The 17,839-nt window shown below is 37.7% G+C and overlaps 1 protein-coding gene across 2 annotated transcripts in view; it reads left to right on the top strand.

The window, feature by feature from the left end:
- TBC1D4 (TBC1 domain family member 4) overlaps nucleotides 1-17,839 on the top strand; it is a 200,308-nt gene that overhangs the window by 170,883 nt on the left and 11,586 nt on the right. Inside the window, exons 13-18 of one of the 2 annotated variants that reach the window (XM_049778921.1) lie at nucleotides 4,402-4,562; nucleotides 7,352-7,561; nucleotides 10,988-10,990; nucleotides 11,908-12,066; nucleotides 15,892-16,050; nucleotides 16,187-16,431. In XM_049778921.1, the coding sequence (XP_049634878.1) occupies nucleotides 4,402-4,562; nucleotides 7,352-7,561; nucleotides 10,988-10,990; nucleotides 11,908-12,066; nucleotides 15,892-16,050; nucleotides 16,187-16,431 (937 nt within the window). The remainder of the gene's footprint in view (nucleotides 1-4,401; nucleotides 4,563-7,351; nucleotides 7,562-10,987; nucleotides 10,991-11,907; nucleotides 12,067-15,891; nucleotides 16,051-16,186; nucleotides 16,432-17,839) is intronic. The other variant, XM_049778922.1, reaches the window with a different exon arrangement.

Here is a 17,839-nt window from a genome sequence, read left to right as displayed (position 1 = left end):
AACAAAAACTAAAACAAAAGGAAAGTGAGGGCCAGAGAGATAGCTCAGAAGGCTTTTCATGCTGGAGTTTAAGCTTGGTCCCAACACTAAGTGGTCCCCCAACATTGACATAGAACCCAGAACACCACTGGTATGGAAAAAGAGAAGGAAAAAAAGGAGTCGTGATAGGGCAAGTACTAAGTGAAGTTTTTATGCAATTAGAATTTTTCTAGCTCCCCACCTTTCACTCTTTTACCAACTTGGGATCATGAGAGTTCTGGAAGCTTTGTTTTTTTGAAATTGGCAGTTTGCGTTGAGAAAAAAATTAGTTTTGCCAACAACATCAACCACAGTGATGGGATGGCTGAATTTTGGAGTACCTGGGTTTTAAATCTATCTCTGCCACTATCTGTGGGACTGAGAGCAAGCTTCCTTTCAACCTCTCTTTCCTCACTCTGTATGGGAGAAGGAGTAATACTTGGTTCATGTACGGTGATTACGGCATTGCCATGCATTTATAATGTGTTTGAAATTCTTTGTATTAGACTAATTATTACCATAGTAATGGCACATATTTTGTTTTCACTTTATTTCCACTCAGAAAGTTAACTTTATCCTTGCATATCTGCTAACTTTAATTCAAGAAGATGTTAAAGTGAGTACCAGTGTTATAGTAAAAAGGAAACCCAAAAGATAGAATAGTATTTAAAAAAAGAAATACTTTTTTCTATTCTTTATTATTCTAATATAACTTGCAAGGCAGGGTATAAGGAGTTTGATGCCTAAAAGGGTTTCATATGCTTTGAAATCTTGTTTTATTTTGTTTCTGAACCATGCTTGGTGGTGCTCAGGACTTTCATTTGGCTCTGTATCCAGAGATCACTGCTGGTGGGGGTTGAGGAACCATCTGGGGTGCCAAAGATCAAACTGGGTTGACTGCATGCAAAACAAGTGCCTTCCCCATTGTTTTAAATGGTGAAATAACTACCTAAGGAGGGCCAGATTGCTGACTAAGCAAATCACATTGCGAGCTGCAAAGTTGCATATGTGTACGAACTGTCAAACATCTCACCTGAAACTGGCTTCTGAATATATCCCTTTTTATATTAAATGAAGCAGATACAAGGGGTTTTGTCTTATCTCAGCCACCGAACTGCTTTTTCAGTGAATAAAAGATCAAAGACTTTGTCCGTTAAGAAGTTAACTTCTTCCCTCCATTATCATACTATCTTGTATTTTGGTTGCTGATTCTTGGGTTATGATTAGTCACTATATTGCAGTCATAGGAGGAAATAGTTATGTCACTAGATATTTTGATTGCAAAATTTGAAATTTTAAGTGTGGATCACAGATATAGTAGGGTTTTAGGTTCCTGCTTTGCTTGTAGCCAACCTCAGTTTGATCTGAGCACCTTAGACTCTTATCTCTTTCTGTTGTAAACCCTGATGCCTCTGGACAAGCTGGGCCAGCCTAGGAAATTCCTGGCACTACAGGACTGGAATGGCACTGCTTCTTCCTCCAGGTTCTTGAGTTTAACCACCACTCTGGCTGGTCAAGAATTGTGGTGAAAGAACCTGTATTCCCTTGAGCACTAGTTGGAAGGGTTCCTCCAACTTAAATTTTATATGTCATTAAAGATTTTTTTCAAGCATGTAAAAGTGGGTTAAAGTAATCATACATTATGCTCCTGTATTACAATTTACTTTCCAAATAATTTATTTTATGCACAATAATAAAACCAATATTGGTACCTCTCAGCTTATTTTTTAGTACTAACTAAACACTTGAGTATGCCATAAAGTGATTTCATGAAGGCCAGAGAGATAGTATAGTGGACAGGTGCCTACCTTGCACTCTGCTTACTGACCCGTGTTCCATCCCTGGCACTCCATATGGTTTCTTTGTCCACCAGAAGTTGATGCCTGGGACAGAGCCAGGAATAAGCCCTGAACAATATTAGGTGTGGCCCCAAATGAAAAAGTAACTCCAAAATCTAGTGATAATGGGATGCTGGGGGATCAAACCTAGGTTGGCTGTGCGCAAAGCAAATATTCTACCTGATGTGCTATTGGTCTGGCCTGGCCCCAGATTGGAAAGCTCTTTTCTATAGAATTGTCATTGCTGGTATCTACCAGTGACAATATCACTTCACTGTGGTTTTGGGATACAGAGCTTTCTGCCAAAAAAGCCTCTAAAATAATAATTACCAACAATGAGATTGAAAAGTTTGGTTCTTTGCTTAGACCTAACATGTTAGAGTATCCATTTGACTTAAAGTTTCCCATGCCTTAGTAGTATTTATACAATGGATATTTGTTAAGTGTTTATTGTTATTAGCCAGTGGATATTAGTAATGAACCCATGAACTAGGCCTTTATCAAATAAGTTTCAAAGATAAAGTTATCAAAATGAAGACACAAGGTACTTTCAAAGCGTTGACTAGGAAATGACTACTCTAACAAAACATGTGAATTGTAGGTTATAAAAGGAAATAATATGAAATTAATACTCTCCAAAGTGGAGTAAAGGTGAATCTATTTATTCATTCTGATGTGATATACTCTGGGGTTGTGCATTTTTTCTTTTCTTTTATTAATCTTTCTTTTTTTTAATTAAATAATGGTGAGATACAGACTTAAACAGTTCTTGATAGTTGAGTTTCAGTCAGATTGTGTTCCAACACCCATCCCTTAACCAAAGTTCATTTCCCATGACCAGTTTCCTCTAGTTAGAGGGTTATACTTTTATTTCCCAAATCATTAAAGTGGGCAGATTATTTTGAGATGTATGAATCAGCTGCTTTCTGACGTACCACTAAACCTCATACTGTCTGTGGAAGCTCTGAGGTTTGTCTTTTTCTTAATTGAGTTAATCCAGAAGTTTGGGAAGCTAGATCAAGATTAGAAGGAAATGAATGACATGCTAAGAGTGAGTATAGATTAAAAAAGCAAGTAGAACTGTGATAAGCAGATGTTGATTTGCTCTTTTTGGTTGTCCCAAATAGAGTTCTTAGGAGTATCTGGGCAGGTTGTGACCTTTCAAGCTGAGTTTCATTTTTAACTGAAAGTTACGGACACTTCTTTAATTAAAAAATTTTTGTTTTGGGCCACACCTAGTAGTGCGTAAAAGTTGCTCTTGGTTCTTCTCTTAGGAATTATTCTGGCTGGCTTGGAGGAATAATAGGGTTCTGGGGATGCACACAGGTCTGCCATGTGCAAAGCAAAAACCCTACAATCTTTACTATTGCTCTGATCTCAGGCTGACACTTCTTGACTCCATCAAAAAACTCTCTATCTTTACTTATTGGTATTTCCACCTGTAAATCCTGGTATCTTAGCATGTTCTTGAGAAAGAGAAAACGTTTAGCAATGAAATAGTATGATCACTAAGGGCAACAGTTTTTGTCTGACATTCTAGCTGTTAATTGAATTGGTCCTAAAAGTACCTTCGAGTCATCATTTTATTGTACCTAGTATAGCCCAAGTGTGGATGGACCTTTTAAGGAAAGGAAGTACTGAGCAGAGCCAGGAAAAAAACTCAGGTGAGAGGGCACATGCTGAGTTACTATTTAACTTAATATTTAATAGTAGGGGCATTGGCCACTACTATTTGATAAATTAACTTTACTTGGTACCAGAGAGATAGTATAGTGGGTAGGCCACTTGTCTTGCTGACCTAGGTTTGATTCTTGTGTCTCATATCATCACCCTAGCCTGCTAGGAGTGATTCCTGAATGAATCCAGGAATAACTCCTGAGCACCTCTGGATGTGGCCAAAAAATAAATTAAAAAGAAACAAAAATCAACGTCACCATTTGATAACATCATAATTTAATTTTCTTTATAAGAAAAGAGCAATCTCTTAAATATATTTTGAAATTCCTTAAATTTTAATTATCTATGAAATATATTATTGAATAAATAACTTTTATTCAGGCTATTTTCAGGCTCTTGACAGCTAACACCTGTGAGAGGACCTAACAGCCACTAGCCTTGAGAAGCTGTTTTTATCAATCCGTCTTGGGAGCACTCCCTGAAGAGCTCTTTCTGAGCTTTACAGAGAATATTTGCTTGTTTAAGATAGACTATGATTTTTGTTTCTTTTTAGCAAAGCATGAGGTCCTTACTCAACCAGTTTTTGCTCCTGCGTGTAAGCCCTTTGAATTTTCAAGTTAGAACTTAGCATGGTTGGCTCCCATGGAATGAGCAGAAACAGGCAAGCTTCTTACCACTGGTTTTTAACCTGGATTGCATTGTCTGAGGTGGCCTGGACTTCCCAGACATCTTGGTTGCATCGTTTCACCTTGCCTGTGGCTTGCGCTTGCTATTATGGAACTTGTGAATGGCTTGAACTTGTGAAAGTCATTAGGAACTGTGGGATATGCTGCTCCTGACCAGGCCTATGTTTCTTTGCTTTCTGCAGCGATGGAGAGGGGAGGAAAAGGACCTCGTCTACTTGCAGCAACGAGTCCTTAAGTTTTGGCGGAACCCAAGTGACTCCTCGAAGAATCTCCTGGCGGCAGCGCATTTTCCTCAGGGTTGCCTCTCCCCTGAACAAATCTCCTTCAGCCATGCAGGAGCAGGGTCTGTGTGGGATTCCCTAAAGCATTACTCCTTTCCTATGTCACAGACTAAGGGAGGGAACGCACTGCTCTGTGGAACAAGAGCTGTTGGGGATGATAGTGGAGATGTCACTTCTCTTTCTCATTGATGACTCAAATGGGATTAGGTAGTAAATGCTTGGCTGAGTGAAACAGTGAGTAAACCCATTTCAAAACTTGTTTGGGGACCTGTCCCAGGCAATGATAGTGTTAGATATGAAGTTTTTTTGTCCTTGATTTGAGAAACAATATGCTTTTTGGCAAGTATTACACACAAAGTAACATAGAAATATTAAATAATAAGTAAATGGATATAGACAAAGTAGAGACATACCACCAAAGGATAGCACTGTCTCTTTTTTGAATGTCATGATTAGAAATGGAAAGGGTTCATTTTCATTTCAACAGAATGAAAAGGGGCCACATTATGGATGAGAGAAATATGAGCCCCACATTCTCATGCTTTAGCATTGAGCCATCAATATCCAGTTCAGCCTCAGATTTTCCTGAGTGGCTTGGATATGGCTTATATTTTGAATACATAAGTAAATAAAAGGGAAATATGAGAATAAATATACAAGAATAAAGGTGAATATTAGAATATATAAGGCTGGAAAAATGGTACAGTGAGTAGGACTCTAGCTTTGTGTGTGCTCAACCCATGTTCAATTCCCAGCTCCCAATATGGTCCCCTTGCATTGCCAGGAATAATTCCCGAGTTCAGACTCAGGTGTAGCCCCTGAGCACTGCTGGATATGATCCCCAAATTTAAAAATATAAGAATAAAGAATATGTGACAATGATGAAAACATGTTTATTGTGGAGAAAGAGTACAAAGGCCACCTGGTTTCCTGACTTGGCACTGAATATGGTCTCCAAGTGCCAACAGACAGCCAGGGATATGCCCTGATGTGTCCTAAAAGCAAGCCAAAACAAAACATAGAATTGTACAGCTTTGGGAATAAATAACAAGAACAGAATTCAGAAATCAACCAATAGTTCTCATGGGAGATTTTCATGTATTCATGAAATTTAAATGTAGAGAAATTAAATTTGGAGAATATTTGAGAAATAAATCTCAAATTCTAATATTCATACAGAATTCAGAATTTAGGCCTCTGTTGAAGAAAGTCATTTTTCACATACAGGAAATAGCCACAAAAATAATTTCTTTGGCTATTAAGAGTTTTTTTTAATGATTTCCACATTAGTATGAGAAAAATAAATTTTTTTTCCTGATAACTTTGGGAGGTGAGAAAGGTCAAGAATGGAAGAGAGAAGAAGGGAAAGAAGAAGTAGAAAGGAAATAAAGATGGAGAAAGAAGGTTGTGTAGAAGATGATAAAATTTTTTTTCTTTGGCAGCACATATAATAAATGGCAATAAAACATTTCTTGTATTTGTTTAGAAACTGAAAGCTGTACTGAGAAACTAGAAGAAAGAAAATATGATCAGGGCCATTATCAAAATTCAGTGGTATTTAGAGGACAGATATAAAACCAAAAAAAAAAGTCTGAATAGGGGCTAGAGTGATAGTATAGTGGTTAGGGCACTTATCTTGCACATGGCTAACCCATATTCAATCCCTAGCATGCCATGTGCTCCCCCAAGAACCACTAGAAATGAGAGATTGTTGAGTGCAAAGCCCAGAGTAATCCTCAGCTGAGCATCACCAGGTGTGACCCATCTCAAAAATTAAGTACTCAGTCCAATAACTTAGTAAAAGAGCTATATGGAATTAAAAATAATACTAATTTGTGACCTGACCAGTAGTACACTGGGCAGAGCTCCTTCTTTGCCCATGGCTGACCCAGGTTTGATCCCTGGCACTATATATAACCTCTTGAGTCTACCAGGAGTAATCATTGAGCAGAGAGTGAAGAGTAAGACTTGAGCACTGCCAGGAGGGGTCCTCAAAACAAAAAATGTACTTTTTATTTGTTTATTAAACAGGAATAACTAAAGGGAGAGCAGACATTCATAAGGAAATAATTGATATCCCAATACTAGCTAGCCTGAGAGAGATTTCTAAAAAGTAAGATATTTATTTAAACTTCTTTCTAGGGAAAATATGTTTCAATGTGAGGGAATTACAATGTTCTGGAGTCTTTTGAGAGAATATTTCAGGTCAGAGACTCAAGAAGAGAATCAGCAGTAGGGGGGCAACGTTGAAAGATGGGAAGTGGGGAGTCTTCAGCTCATACCCACAAGTTCATACTTAGCTCTTTGAGATAGAAGAGACTATTGAAGTGTTTTAAGGAACATCATGTTTATTAATAAGGTAATTGGCATTAGTGCAAAAGATGGAATCGAGGGAGAGATTAAGCTCCAGGAACTGGGTAGGAATGTTGCAGGAATGGTGAATGGAAATTCCATCCTAAGACTTGGGTTGCTGGACCAGGTCTGATGTAGATGTAGACATGAGAGGACCACTTCTATTTCCCTCAGAATAAATTGCAGAAGTGTTGACCTTGGGAAAAGGCCCCTTCATTTGGCATACCTAGCTAATCGGTCGCTTTGTGCTAAAAGAAAAGAAGAAGTGGTGAAATGACACAAAGCTTTTGTTTCACTCTGAAGGGGAAACTCTGGCAGGGGAATTCAGTTCAGTGAATTTGCTTTAATCACTAGTTCCAGATAAAAAGTTACTGGGCAAGTGGTTTTGTGAAAAGCCTTTAAAGGTGGACTACAAGACGCGGGAGTGTCAGTGCTAGTGAACTTTTCTGTAGTCTAGGTTACTGCCCAGGAATGCCTCTCACTGTTTTCTTCTCTGCAGATGGACTGGACAGGAACGAGCTGCTGCCACTGTCTCCTCTTGCTCCAACTATGGAAGAGGAACCCCGGGTTATATTCGTGTCTGGTGCAGATGATCCAGAAACGGTGGAAGCCAGAAAAAAATCAGAAGAACTGAGGAGTTTGTGGAGAAAAGCTATACACCAACAAATCTTACTACTGCGAATGGAAAGAGAAAACCAGAAACTTGAAGGTTAGCCATTCCAACTGAGTTAAACGATACGATGCTATACTGCAGGGTGTAGGTAAACATTGTCCCTTCCCCTCTCGTTCTTGGACTGTAGATACACTTTGGCTTGATTGTCTACGCATGATAACTGTTGGGTGTCAGTTCATTGTTCTATCACATAGAAAAGTTCAGCGAAAGATTTTTGTATTTTCTTTAATATGTCTAAAGTATCAGGTACGCATAGAGTGTATTAAAGCATGAAGCTAATATAAGGTTAGTGATTTTTTTAATAACTGAAATTTTAATATTAATAATGTATATTCTTCTTTTTTTTTTTTTTTTTTTTTGGTTTTTGGGCCACACCCGGCGGTGCTCAGGGGTTACTCCTGGCTGTCTGCTCAGAAATAGCTTCTGGCAGGCACGGGGGACCATATGGGACACCGGGATTTGAACCAACCACCTTTGGTCCTGGATCGGCTGCTTGCAAGGCAAACGCCACTGTGCTATCTCTCCGGGCCCATGTATATTCTTCTTAAAAATCTTTTAAATGATAAAATTCTCTTTTTAAATATGACTTTAAACTTTTAGGCTAACTATAAGTTATTATTTCAAATAAATTGTAATATGCAAATTACTTATAAATGTACGGATTATGAGAAATTACGGATTTATTACCAAATTATAGTTCCTGTATTTTGTTGCTTCTTTATAAATGTCTGTTTGGATAATCATATTCCTAATTATATAAACATCTAATTAGATGCTTCATATAAGCTATTGTCCTTTTTATGGCGTATTTATTTTGCACATAAACTTAACGTGCTAAGTTTATGAATACCTGTTGTCTTACAATTTTTTTTAAATCTTTGCATGAATGTTATTTACCCAACTAATGATAGAACTACACACAATATGTGGAAATAGTGCTGAAAATCAGAAGAAAAAAAAAAAGAATGCCATTATATTTACCAGATCTTTTGACTGAGAAAGGACTCATTTTTCTCATTTATAATATAAATGATTTACCCTAAATGGGCTGGTTTTCACATTTATACAAAGAAATATTTACCCTATATAGAGCCTATGAATTTTAAGATTACTGGAAAATGTACAATCTAGGTTTTTTCAGAATGTTACATGGAACTAAAACAATAGTGCAGTGTTAGGTAAGGTCTTGCCTTATGCATGGACAACCCTGGTTCCAAATCTGGCATCCTAAATAGTTCTTTAAGCACTGCCAGGAGTGAAAACTGAGCATTGCTGGGTGTGGCTCTCAAAGCCATAATAGGTAAGTAAATAAAAGTTTTAAAATACAATATTTACATTTCTGTATTCACCAATTTAAGATCTACTTTAAGATTCCTCTTCTGTTATCTAGGATTCAGTATTTAAATTGAACCAAATACAAGTAAAATTTATTCATTTATTTTGGTCGAATGAAAAGTAATAGTGTTTTAAGTATCTGTAGGAAAAACTTTTTTATTCATATTACACGTGCTATATGCATTCCTTTTAGTAGTTGGGTAATTGGAGCTCGATCTCTCCTTAAGCACAGATCCAGAAATAATCTCCAAGATGCTGGTTTTTCCCCCTCAATAAAACCAAAATATAATAGTTGTTGGGTGATATACATTGTATATCTGCACGTGCTTCCATAGATTTTTAAAGTAATTGAATTAATGTTTTTTAAGTAGTTGGTTATATCTTGAAATAACACATAAACAGAGAAATTGAAAAAGTCAAGGCTGGAGTAATAGCACAGCAGGAGGCACTTGTCTTGTACAAGGCCAACCCAGGCTCAATTTGCAGGATCTCATTTGGTCCCCCAAGTCCACCAAGCGAGATTCCTGAGTGCACAGCCAGGAGTGACCCCTGAGCATTGCTGGTGCAACCCTAATGCCCCCAAAGAAAGATTATTTAAAGGTCATTCTTTTAAAACAGTTAAGGAACCTGAGATTATATTTCATAAACAGCTAGAGTACTTACAAGTAGAATCTTACATTAAATGTCAAAAAATAGTTTTAGAATCATGGACTATTTCAGCTGGAAATAACCTTAGAAATTACCTAGCATGATTCTTTTATCCTGCAGTTTAGTGACTGAATTGGGATACAAAGGTAATAACCAAAGGTCATACAGTGAGGTCATACAGTGAGTCATACTGTTAGAAAATTCATTTATATATCATGATTCTTGATTTTTCCCATTATACCACAGCATTTTTCATCTCTGTGTGTTACTAAAAGAAAATGATTATGTTTTTTAGTATAAAGGATCCTGAGTTCAGTTATACTATAAAGTGACAGAATAATAAAGAAAGTGACATGTAGAATAGATGAACAAAAATTCTTTTTTCTTTTTGTTTTTTCGGGCCACACCCGTTTGATGCTCAGGGGTTACTCCTGTCTAAGTGCTCAGAAATTGCCCCTGGCTGGGGGACCATATGGGATGCTGGGGGATCGAACCTCGGTCCTTCCTTGGCTAGCGCTTGCAAGCCGGCACCTTACCTCTAGCGCCACCTCGCCGGCCCCCAATATTTTTTCTTAGTGCTCTATTTCTGTATTGAAATAACAAAAGCAGAAAAACTGTGTAATTTATTAACACATCTATTCTAGCCAATGGGTATTTCTTTTACTGGGGGAGGTGGAGCGGTTTACAATTGGTAGCATTCAGGGACTCTTCCTGGCTCTGCATATAGGTTTCATTTCTGTCGGGGCTCGGGGATCATATGGGCTTCTGGGCCTTGAACCTGAGTTAGCAGCATACGAGGCAAGTGCCCTATTGCTATATTACTCTCTCCAGTCAATGGGCATTTTTTAATGCTTCTTTACACTTGCCTATTGAACTGTTTGAATGAGGTCCACTGTAGGTCTTCATTATTTTATAGTTAATGTCCTGGAGAAGATCAGAGAAAAATAATCTGATAAAGGCTTATGCTTTTTTCTGCCAGAGAGACAGTACAGCATGCAGCTCCCCTGATTTCAATTGACTGGCATCCCATATGGAGGAGTAACCCTGAGCAGCACTGGGTGTGGTCCCTCAAATCAAAACAAACAAATGCTATACTTTTCTCTATCAATGTAAAATAAAGTTTTATGTAGGGCTATTACTATTAGATTTTTTTTTTAATTTAATGAGCCTGTTTCTTGTATAAAAGCATTGGATTACCATAGAGAAAAGGATACAAATATTGATAAGCTAAGCTAGACTGTGTTAGAAAGCCATCTAGTGGTATTTAAAAGGAATATTTTTGTAATACAGTTTATGTTTTCAGTATGTTTGAATTTTTGAATCAAAATGTTTATTACCTTGCTTAAATAGCTCTCTATTATAAGATATTTAAAGTCTTTTGAAATGGTTTCAGAACACTAAGTAGAGAGTAAAACTCGTTTTGTTACTGTTTTTGTGCTGTCGAGGACTTTGGATGCATTACAAAGATTTGTGTTGCAGAAGGTAAGGTAGTTTCACTCTTTGGTTTTGAATGCAAGTTCATTGGAGACATGTTCCAAGCAGTTCTAAAGAATGAAAAAAGTATGGTTTCAGGTTTTTCTTTTCCTGTCCTGTTTGAATCAATTATTTAAGATAAAGACCAATTTCAGATGATTTCTTTCATAGAAATTTCCTTTTAATGAGTTCTGGACTTTTAATTTTGACTACTTTATGAGAATTCTGTATAATTTTTTTTAAGAATTGAAGTGTTACTCTAAAGTGATTTATAAAAATATAAAAACTAGTGTTAGCAGTAGGGATAAAATCTGAAAATATCAAAAATGTAACATTTCTTGAATCAAGACTAGTACAAAACATTTTCTCATATATATCATAAATAAAATATTAAAATTTTAATGGTGTGAAACAATAAAAACATTATCTTCTATCATTTTTTGTCAGAATGTTAAAATTTATGGTTTGATTTTTTTTTTTTTTTGGTTTTTGGGCCACACCCGTTTGACGCTCAGGGGTCACTCCTGGCTATGTGCTCAGAAATCGCCCCTGGCTTGGGGGGACCATATGGGACGCCGGGGGATCGAACCGCGGTCCTTCCTTGGCTAGCGCTTGCAAGGCAGACACCTTACCTCCAGCGCCACCTACCCGGCCCCTTATGGTTTGATTTTTATTGTTAGCAGAGTTACCATTGATAAGATATACAGATCAGCATTTTTTCCCCCGATGTTTAATGTTCTAGCCAACATTAGGTGGCTTAAATTATGAAAACATTTCAGAGATAACCTCAAATTAACTGTTTTGGAAAAAATTATAGTGATTAATTTTTTGAAATTCGTTAGGTATGTTCTTACAAATAAGTATGTGTTATAAAGACTGTTTTAAAAGACATCAATCTTACATAAATTCTCTTTTTAATTCCTTAGCAAGCAGAGATGAACTCCAGTCCAGAAAAGTTAAATTGGACTACGAAGAAGTTGGAGTATGTCAGAAAGAGGTCTTAATAACCTGGGATAAGAAATTGTTAAACTATAGACCTAAAATAAGATGTGATATGGAAGATATTCATAGTTGTCTTAAAGAAGGTATGCACGATGTTCTGAGTAGTCTCTCTATAGAGACCGTTTTGTTCTGTGTAGTTCATGTAAAATTGCTGTTTGTGCTTTGTTTATAAAAATGAGAAGACATTGGATATAAGCAGTAGTTCAGTGGGTATGGCTCTTGCACACCAACTGACCAACCCAGCCAGGCTCCATCCCTGGCATCACATATGGTGCCCTGAGCCTTCCAGCAGTAATTCCTGAGTGCAGAACCTGGTTTAACCCCTGAGTATTCTCCAGTGTGGGGATCCCCACAAAAACAGGAGAAGAAATGAACAGAAATAATAGTACCGCAGCACAGTGTTTGCCTTGCATATGGCCAACTCATATTCGGTCCCTGGCTTCTGGTTTGGTCACCCAAGTCCCGTTTGGAATGATCTCTGAACTTAGAGCCAAGAGTAAGTCATGAACACCACTGGGTGCAACACACACACACACACACACACACACACACACACACACACACACACGCACGCACGCACGCACGCACACACACACACACGCACATATACACATAAACACAAGGAAAGATTTTCTTAGTTAATGACATATGATGGAGACAATACCTCTATATATCTTCTCTACCAATTTCCTTGCCTACCATAACTAGTTCTTTTTAGCTCCTAAAGAAATTATGCAATTGGAACTAAACTTTGATCACATCCAGAAAAGCAATTTAGATTAAAAAATGAGATATAGTCTTCTTGTATCTCTTTCTCTCCCTCCTTCCTTTCCTTTTCTTTACCTCTTTTCTCTTCTAGAGGGGATGATGAAGTAATACAGTGGATAAGGCTCTTGACTTGCATGCTGAAAACCTGGGTTCAATATCTGGCACCCATATGATCCCCTAAATCTGCCAGGAGTGATTCCTGAGTGCAAAGCCCTGGGCACCACGGGGTGTAACTCCCCCAAATTACCAGAATACTCAAAGTAGCCTGATAATGATGTTTATGCTAAAAACCTATGATGAAGTATGAAACTGTTGCATTGTATTATTTAAGTTTCTTGTCCTTATAAGATTCATTTGGTTTCTCCAAAAATATCAAAATTTAAAGCTTTTCATTGCATGATTACTTGGGAGACCAGGTAGTAGTTAATAGAAAATGTGAAAGGTTTTCTGAAAGGCGATTCCTGGGTTTAACTTTTAGGAAAGTTAAACCTCATTTCTTAAGGGATACAGTTTAAACTTCTATGCATTCTATCCATAACCCTTCATATCCTTCCTTTCTTTTTTCCTTCCTCTCTCCTTCCCTCCCTCCCTCCCTCCCCCTCCCCCCTTTCTCCTGTTTGTTATTTTTCTAAGTGGAAAATTGGGCTACATCCAGTAGTGCTCAGGAGCAGTTATTTCTTGAAGAGAAATAACTTCACACTTCAATCCAATGCAGATCTGGAAGCAAGGCTGACACAAGGAAATAATCCACACCAAGTTAGGAATATGAAATAGGCTCAGAAATTTTCACCACAAGCTAGCTGCAAGCAGAATGAACTAGCAGATAGGCAATTTGTGGAACAAACCCCCAAAACCTCTCTGACCTTTGATCTTTATTGGGAATAGTAGGAACATCCCCATCTCCTTTAGAGAACAGGTAGGGGTAGGGGGCCAATCCAGAGGTTCTTGCCCAGGTAGGACAAACATATACAAAGAAGAAGCTGTCCTGATTAGAGAGAAGAACAGGATGAGTTTCAACAATTCCTAGCTCCACACTCAGGAATCGCCCCCTGGCAGTGCCTGGAATCATATAGTGCCAGCATTTGCAGTAGGATCATCACACTCATGGCTAGCAGCTTATCTGCCATGGTCTGCACTCTGATCTAAATTCCCTACTTTTTCTGTGTTGTATCTCCTGCTTACATGGAGGCAGAACTACTCTGGGTTCCAGCTTGACCCAGACTATTTCTTACAAGGAACATGCTGGAGTCCTTTCTAAAGTTCCTTTTTCTGTCTCGTGGCCTCCTATCCACTTACCATCTCCCTTCCTTTCCATTTCCTCTCCTCACTTTCTCCTTCCCTATTTCCCCACTTCTTCTTTTCTTCTTAGGATTTTCACATGTTTATCTTCCCAAGATAACTGCACAGAGAATTCTTTTTGCCTTTAGTTGTCAGTTTAGATAGTATTTCCAAGTGCTAACCAGAATCAATCGGTTTGCTTTATGATTTTTCCCTTTAATTGTTCGTAGACAATAATTTAATTATTTAATTGTGTAGCTCTGTATTTTGGTTATCTATTCTTTAATATTTTCCTTGTCCACCATAGCTGACCTAGCCTCTCATACAGCATTTTGTATGTTACTAACTGAATGGGTGGGTGCATGCATTGAGTGAATGAATCAATGAATGCACTCATTTTTCTGAAGAAGAATTTATTCATCTCTCTCAGTGACAAAGTATCTTCAGGGCTCTGCTTAACTCAGCTACATGATAGGCACTTTTTTAACTGACACGAGTTAGGTTTCTGTGACATTATTATAGATGGATAACAACAGTTCACTAATGTTATTTAATGGTCAGTGAGTTACTTCCTAATCGGAACATTTTACTCATAATAATTTATTCAGAATGTGAGAAGCACTGTGTCTCCTTGGTTGCTCTTAAGAAACTCACCATCTCAGTGGGAAAGGAAAGCAAATAAAGTATGGAACTGTCTCTAATATGTGAATGTCACAGTCTGAGTATGTGAAAGAAAGTAATTACTCCTAGAGACATGTATTCAGGTTTGTCTATAAAAGATGACTAGACAGTCAAGGGACAGACTTCCAAAATATTTAAGCCACAGTGAAAATAACCATAAGCTTCTAACATATGGCAGGGAATCAGAGGGGATAGATTTAATAAAAAGGTGGTTTGAAACTATATTGTGAAAAGCCTTACAAAGTATGTCAGTGAGCTTGAGTGATAGTGTTTGAACAGTACTTTCAGTTCATGCAAACTCTGGCATATTATTCCCCAGATGAATATCATTAAACCTTCCTTTAGTCTGCTGGAGCTCACAAAGCTATTCCAGCTCCAATCTATCCAGAGCAAAGACTTAAATGAAGTTGTTTGCTCTGAATTCTCTTCCTCCTACTGCTTACATCATATCTGATCACATCCAAAACTATAGTTTTAGCTAACTTTAAAATGCTCACGATACTATGGTTTTCATGCCCAATAGAGCTAATAGTCCATTGTATATTTTTTCCCCGCAAAAGCCAAGTGGTAGTTAGCAGTTATGACTTTTATAGTATTTAAGTTTTTGTTTGTTTCTTATTGTGTAGGAATACTATTTTACAGTGTTCGGTTCTAGAATTCTCTTTTACAAAGTTACTTGCTGATCACAAATAACTGTAAATTATAATGTGAAAAGGATTAGCATTAGTTGCTAGTCATGAATAAAAGGTAAAAATGGGCAGTAATACATTTTCGGGTTTTGTGGTTGCTGAAACCAGCCCTTCACCGTTCTAATTCTCAATGACCACTTAGTAACTCAGTGAATGTATTACTTGCACTCTTTCAGCCTCAGCTTCATCATTGTAGAGCTGGGATAATAGCAATCAACTCTTTACCGGGCTGATTTCTGAGCATCTACATTTCTCAGCAGGAAGGTACCACAGTTAAGTGTCCTCTTAAATGCTTAGTCAGATTGACTAAAGTTAATGCCATTGTCTTTAGTGTTTTATTGGAGGGATTTCTTTTCAGGGCATTAGTAGCTACAGGATTCAACATATAATCAGAGTGCCATAAGACATTATGGCTGCCTTCTGTTAAGCATTTCGTAGTTAATTAACTATTTCTTAGCAACACGATTCCAGTTTGTTGGTCTCCGCTTGCAGGTGTTCCTAAAAGTCGACGAGGAGAAATTTGGCAGTTCCTAGCTTTACAGTATCGTCTGAGGCACAGATTACCTGTGAAACAGCAACCTCCAGACACGTCTTATAAAGAACTTTTAAAGCAGCTCACGGCACAGCAACATGCTATTCTTGTGGATTTAGGTAGGATTTGGGACTTGCTGGAGTGGGGCAGTTAAGACTCCCTGATTTGGCAAAAAGAAATCTCTGAATTGCCTTTGACCTCTAAAACTGGACACCTGAGGACATGTCTAGAATCTTGCTCTCTTTTCCTTTGCAGGAAGGACATTTCCAACTCACCCCTACTTTTCGGCACAGCTTGGGGCTGGGCAGCTGTCTCTCTTCAATCTCTTAAAAGCCTATTCGTTGATGGACAAAGAAGTGGGCTACTGCCAGGGCATCAGCTTTGTTGCAGGAGTGCTGCTTCTGCACATGAGCGAGGAGCAAGCCTTTGAAATGCTGAAGTTCCTCATGTATGACCTGGGCTTTCGCAAGCAGTATAGGCCCGACATGATGTCACTCCAGGTAAGGAGGCCTCAGTTCTTTCAAAGGCTTAGTGAAAATCTTTATTGTTTTTACATTTGGCTTTTGATTTGTGGGTTATACCCTGTGATGCTCAGGGGTTACTCCTGGTTCTACACTCAGGAACTGATCCTAGAAGTGTGCAGGAGACCATATGGAATGCCGGAGATCTAATCTGGGTAAACTATGCAAAGCCAGCATGTTAGCTGCTATACTATCTCTCCAGCCAAGATTAATGGAAATCTTTTTTTTTTTTTTTTGGGGGGGGGGGTTGGGTCACACGCGGCAGCGTTCTGGGGTTACTCCTGGCTCTACGCTCAGAAATCGTTCCTGGCAGGCTTGTGGGACCATATGGGATGCCGGGATTCAAATCACCGTCCTTCTGCATGCAAGGCAAACACCCTATCTCCATGCTAACTCTCCAGCCCCAGGTTAATTGGAAATCTTAATGGCAGCTCTGATTTTCAATAAATTTAGATTTCTTTTTTTTTTTTAATTTGGACTAATATAGAAATTTTTTAGTTCACTTTTTTTGTAGGCTTAAATTATTTTTTTAATTAATGTAATATTGGTCCACCAAAAAACATAGATTCACAGATTCACAGATTTTAGGAATATAATAACATAGAATAACATAGATTCACAGATTTTAGGAACATAATGTTATAATCTCATACCAATCAATCATAGAAGTGAGTGTCAAAATACTTTCACCACTGCCCATAACATACCATTTTCCTCCCACACCTCACTCTTGGTAACCTAAAAACTCTTGTTTTTAGATTCTAAGGGCTTGTTTTCATTTTATATTGTATAATCTCTTGCTTTTTCTTTATATGCTGTCTATGAATGAGATCATTATTTGTCTTGTCTCTCTTGACCTTTGTTAAACCTCTATGTGTATGGCATGTATATACAGGATAACTGTTCGATCAAATTTCCTGAAGTGAACAAACAGTTCTAGAAAGACAGTGGGTATTCTGCTTTCTATCCCCCAGGTTTGTGTACCTCAGAGAAGATACCAGGTCATCTTTATTTATGTTTCCTCGGCCTGTCAGATAAAAAGAATCATAGATCTTCTGTTAAAAGATGTCATGAACTTTTCATGTTTCCTTTCCTTTTATCTCCCATATGCTCACTAGTACTGAAGTCTTTCGATTTACATTTTATATACCTATCATGCCATGAATTTCTAGGGAATGATTTCTGCTTTGCACATTCTATGCTTTGCCTTTTGTCTTATAAGAAAATTAAATGAAAGGTTTTTTTCTTAGCAAATGATGTTTTATCATTAAAGCTTAATTTGGAGGAGTACGGAATAACTGAATTTCTTTATGCCTTTTCCAAAAGAAGAAATTAAGAATAAGTACACCTTAAGGGAAAAGCATTTTTCAAATGGAAGGGAAAAAAA

The sequence above is a fragment of the Suncus etruscus genome, chromosome 8, assembly GCF_024139225.1.
Source record: "Suncus etruscus isolate mSunEtr1 chromosome 8, mSunEtr1.pri.cur, whole genome shotgun sequence".
Classification (NCBI taxonomy): domain Eukaryota; kingdom Metazoa; phylum Chordata; class Mammalia; order Eulipotyphla; family Soricidae; genus Suncus; species Suncus etruscus.
This window is presented reverse-complemented; position numbering and strand designations above follow the sequence as displayed.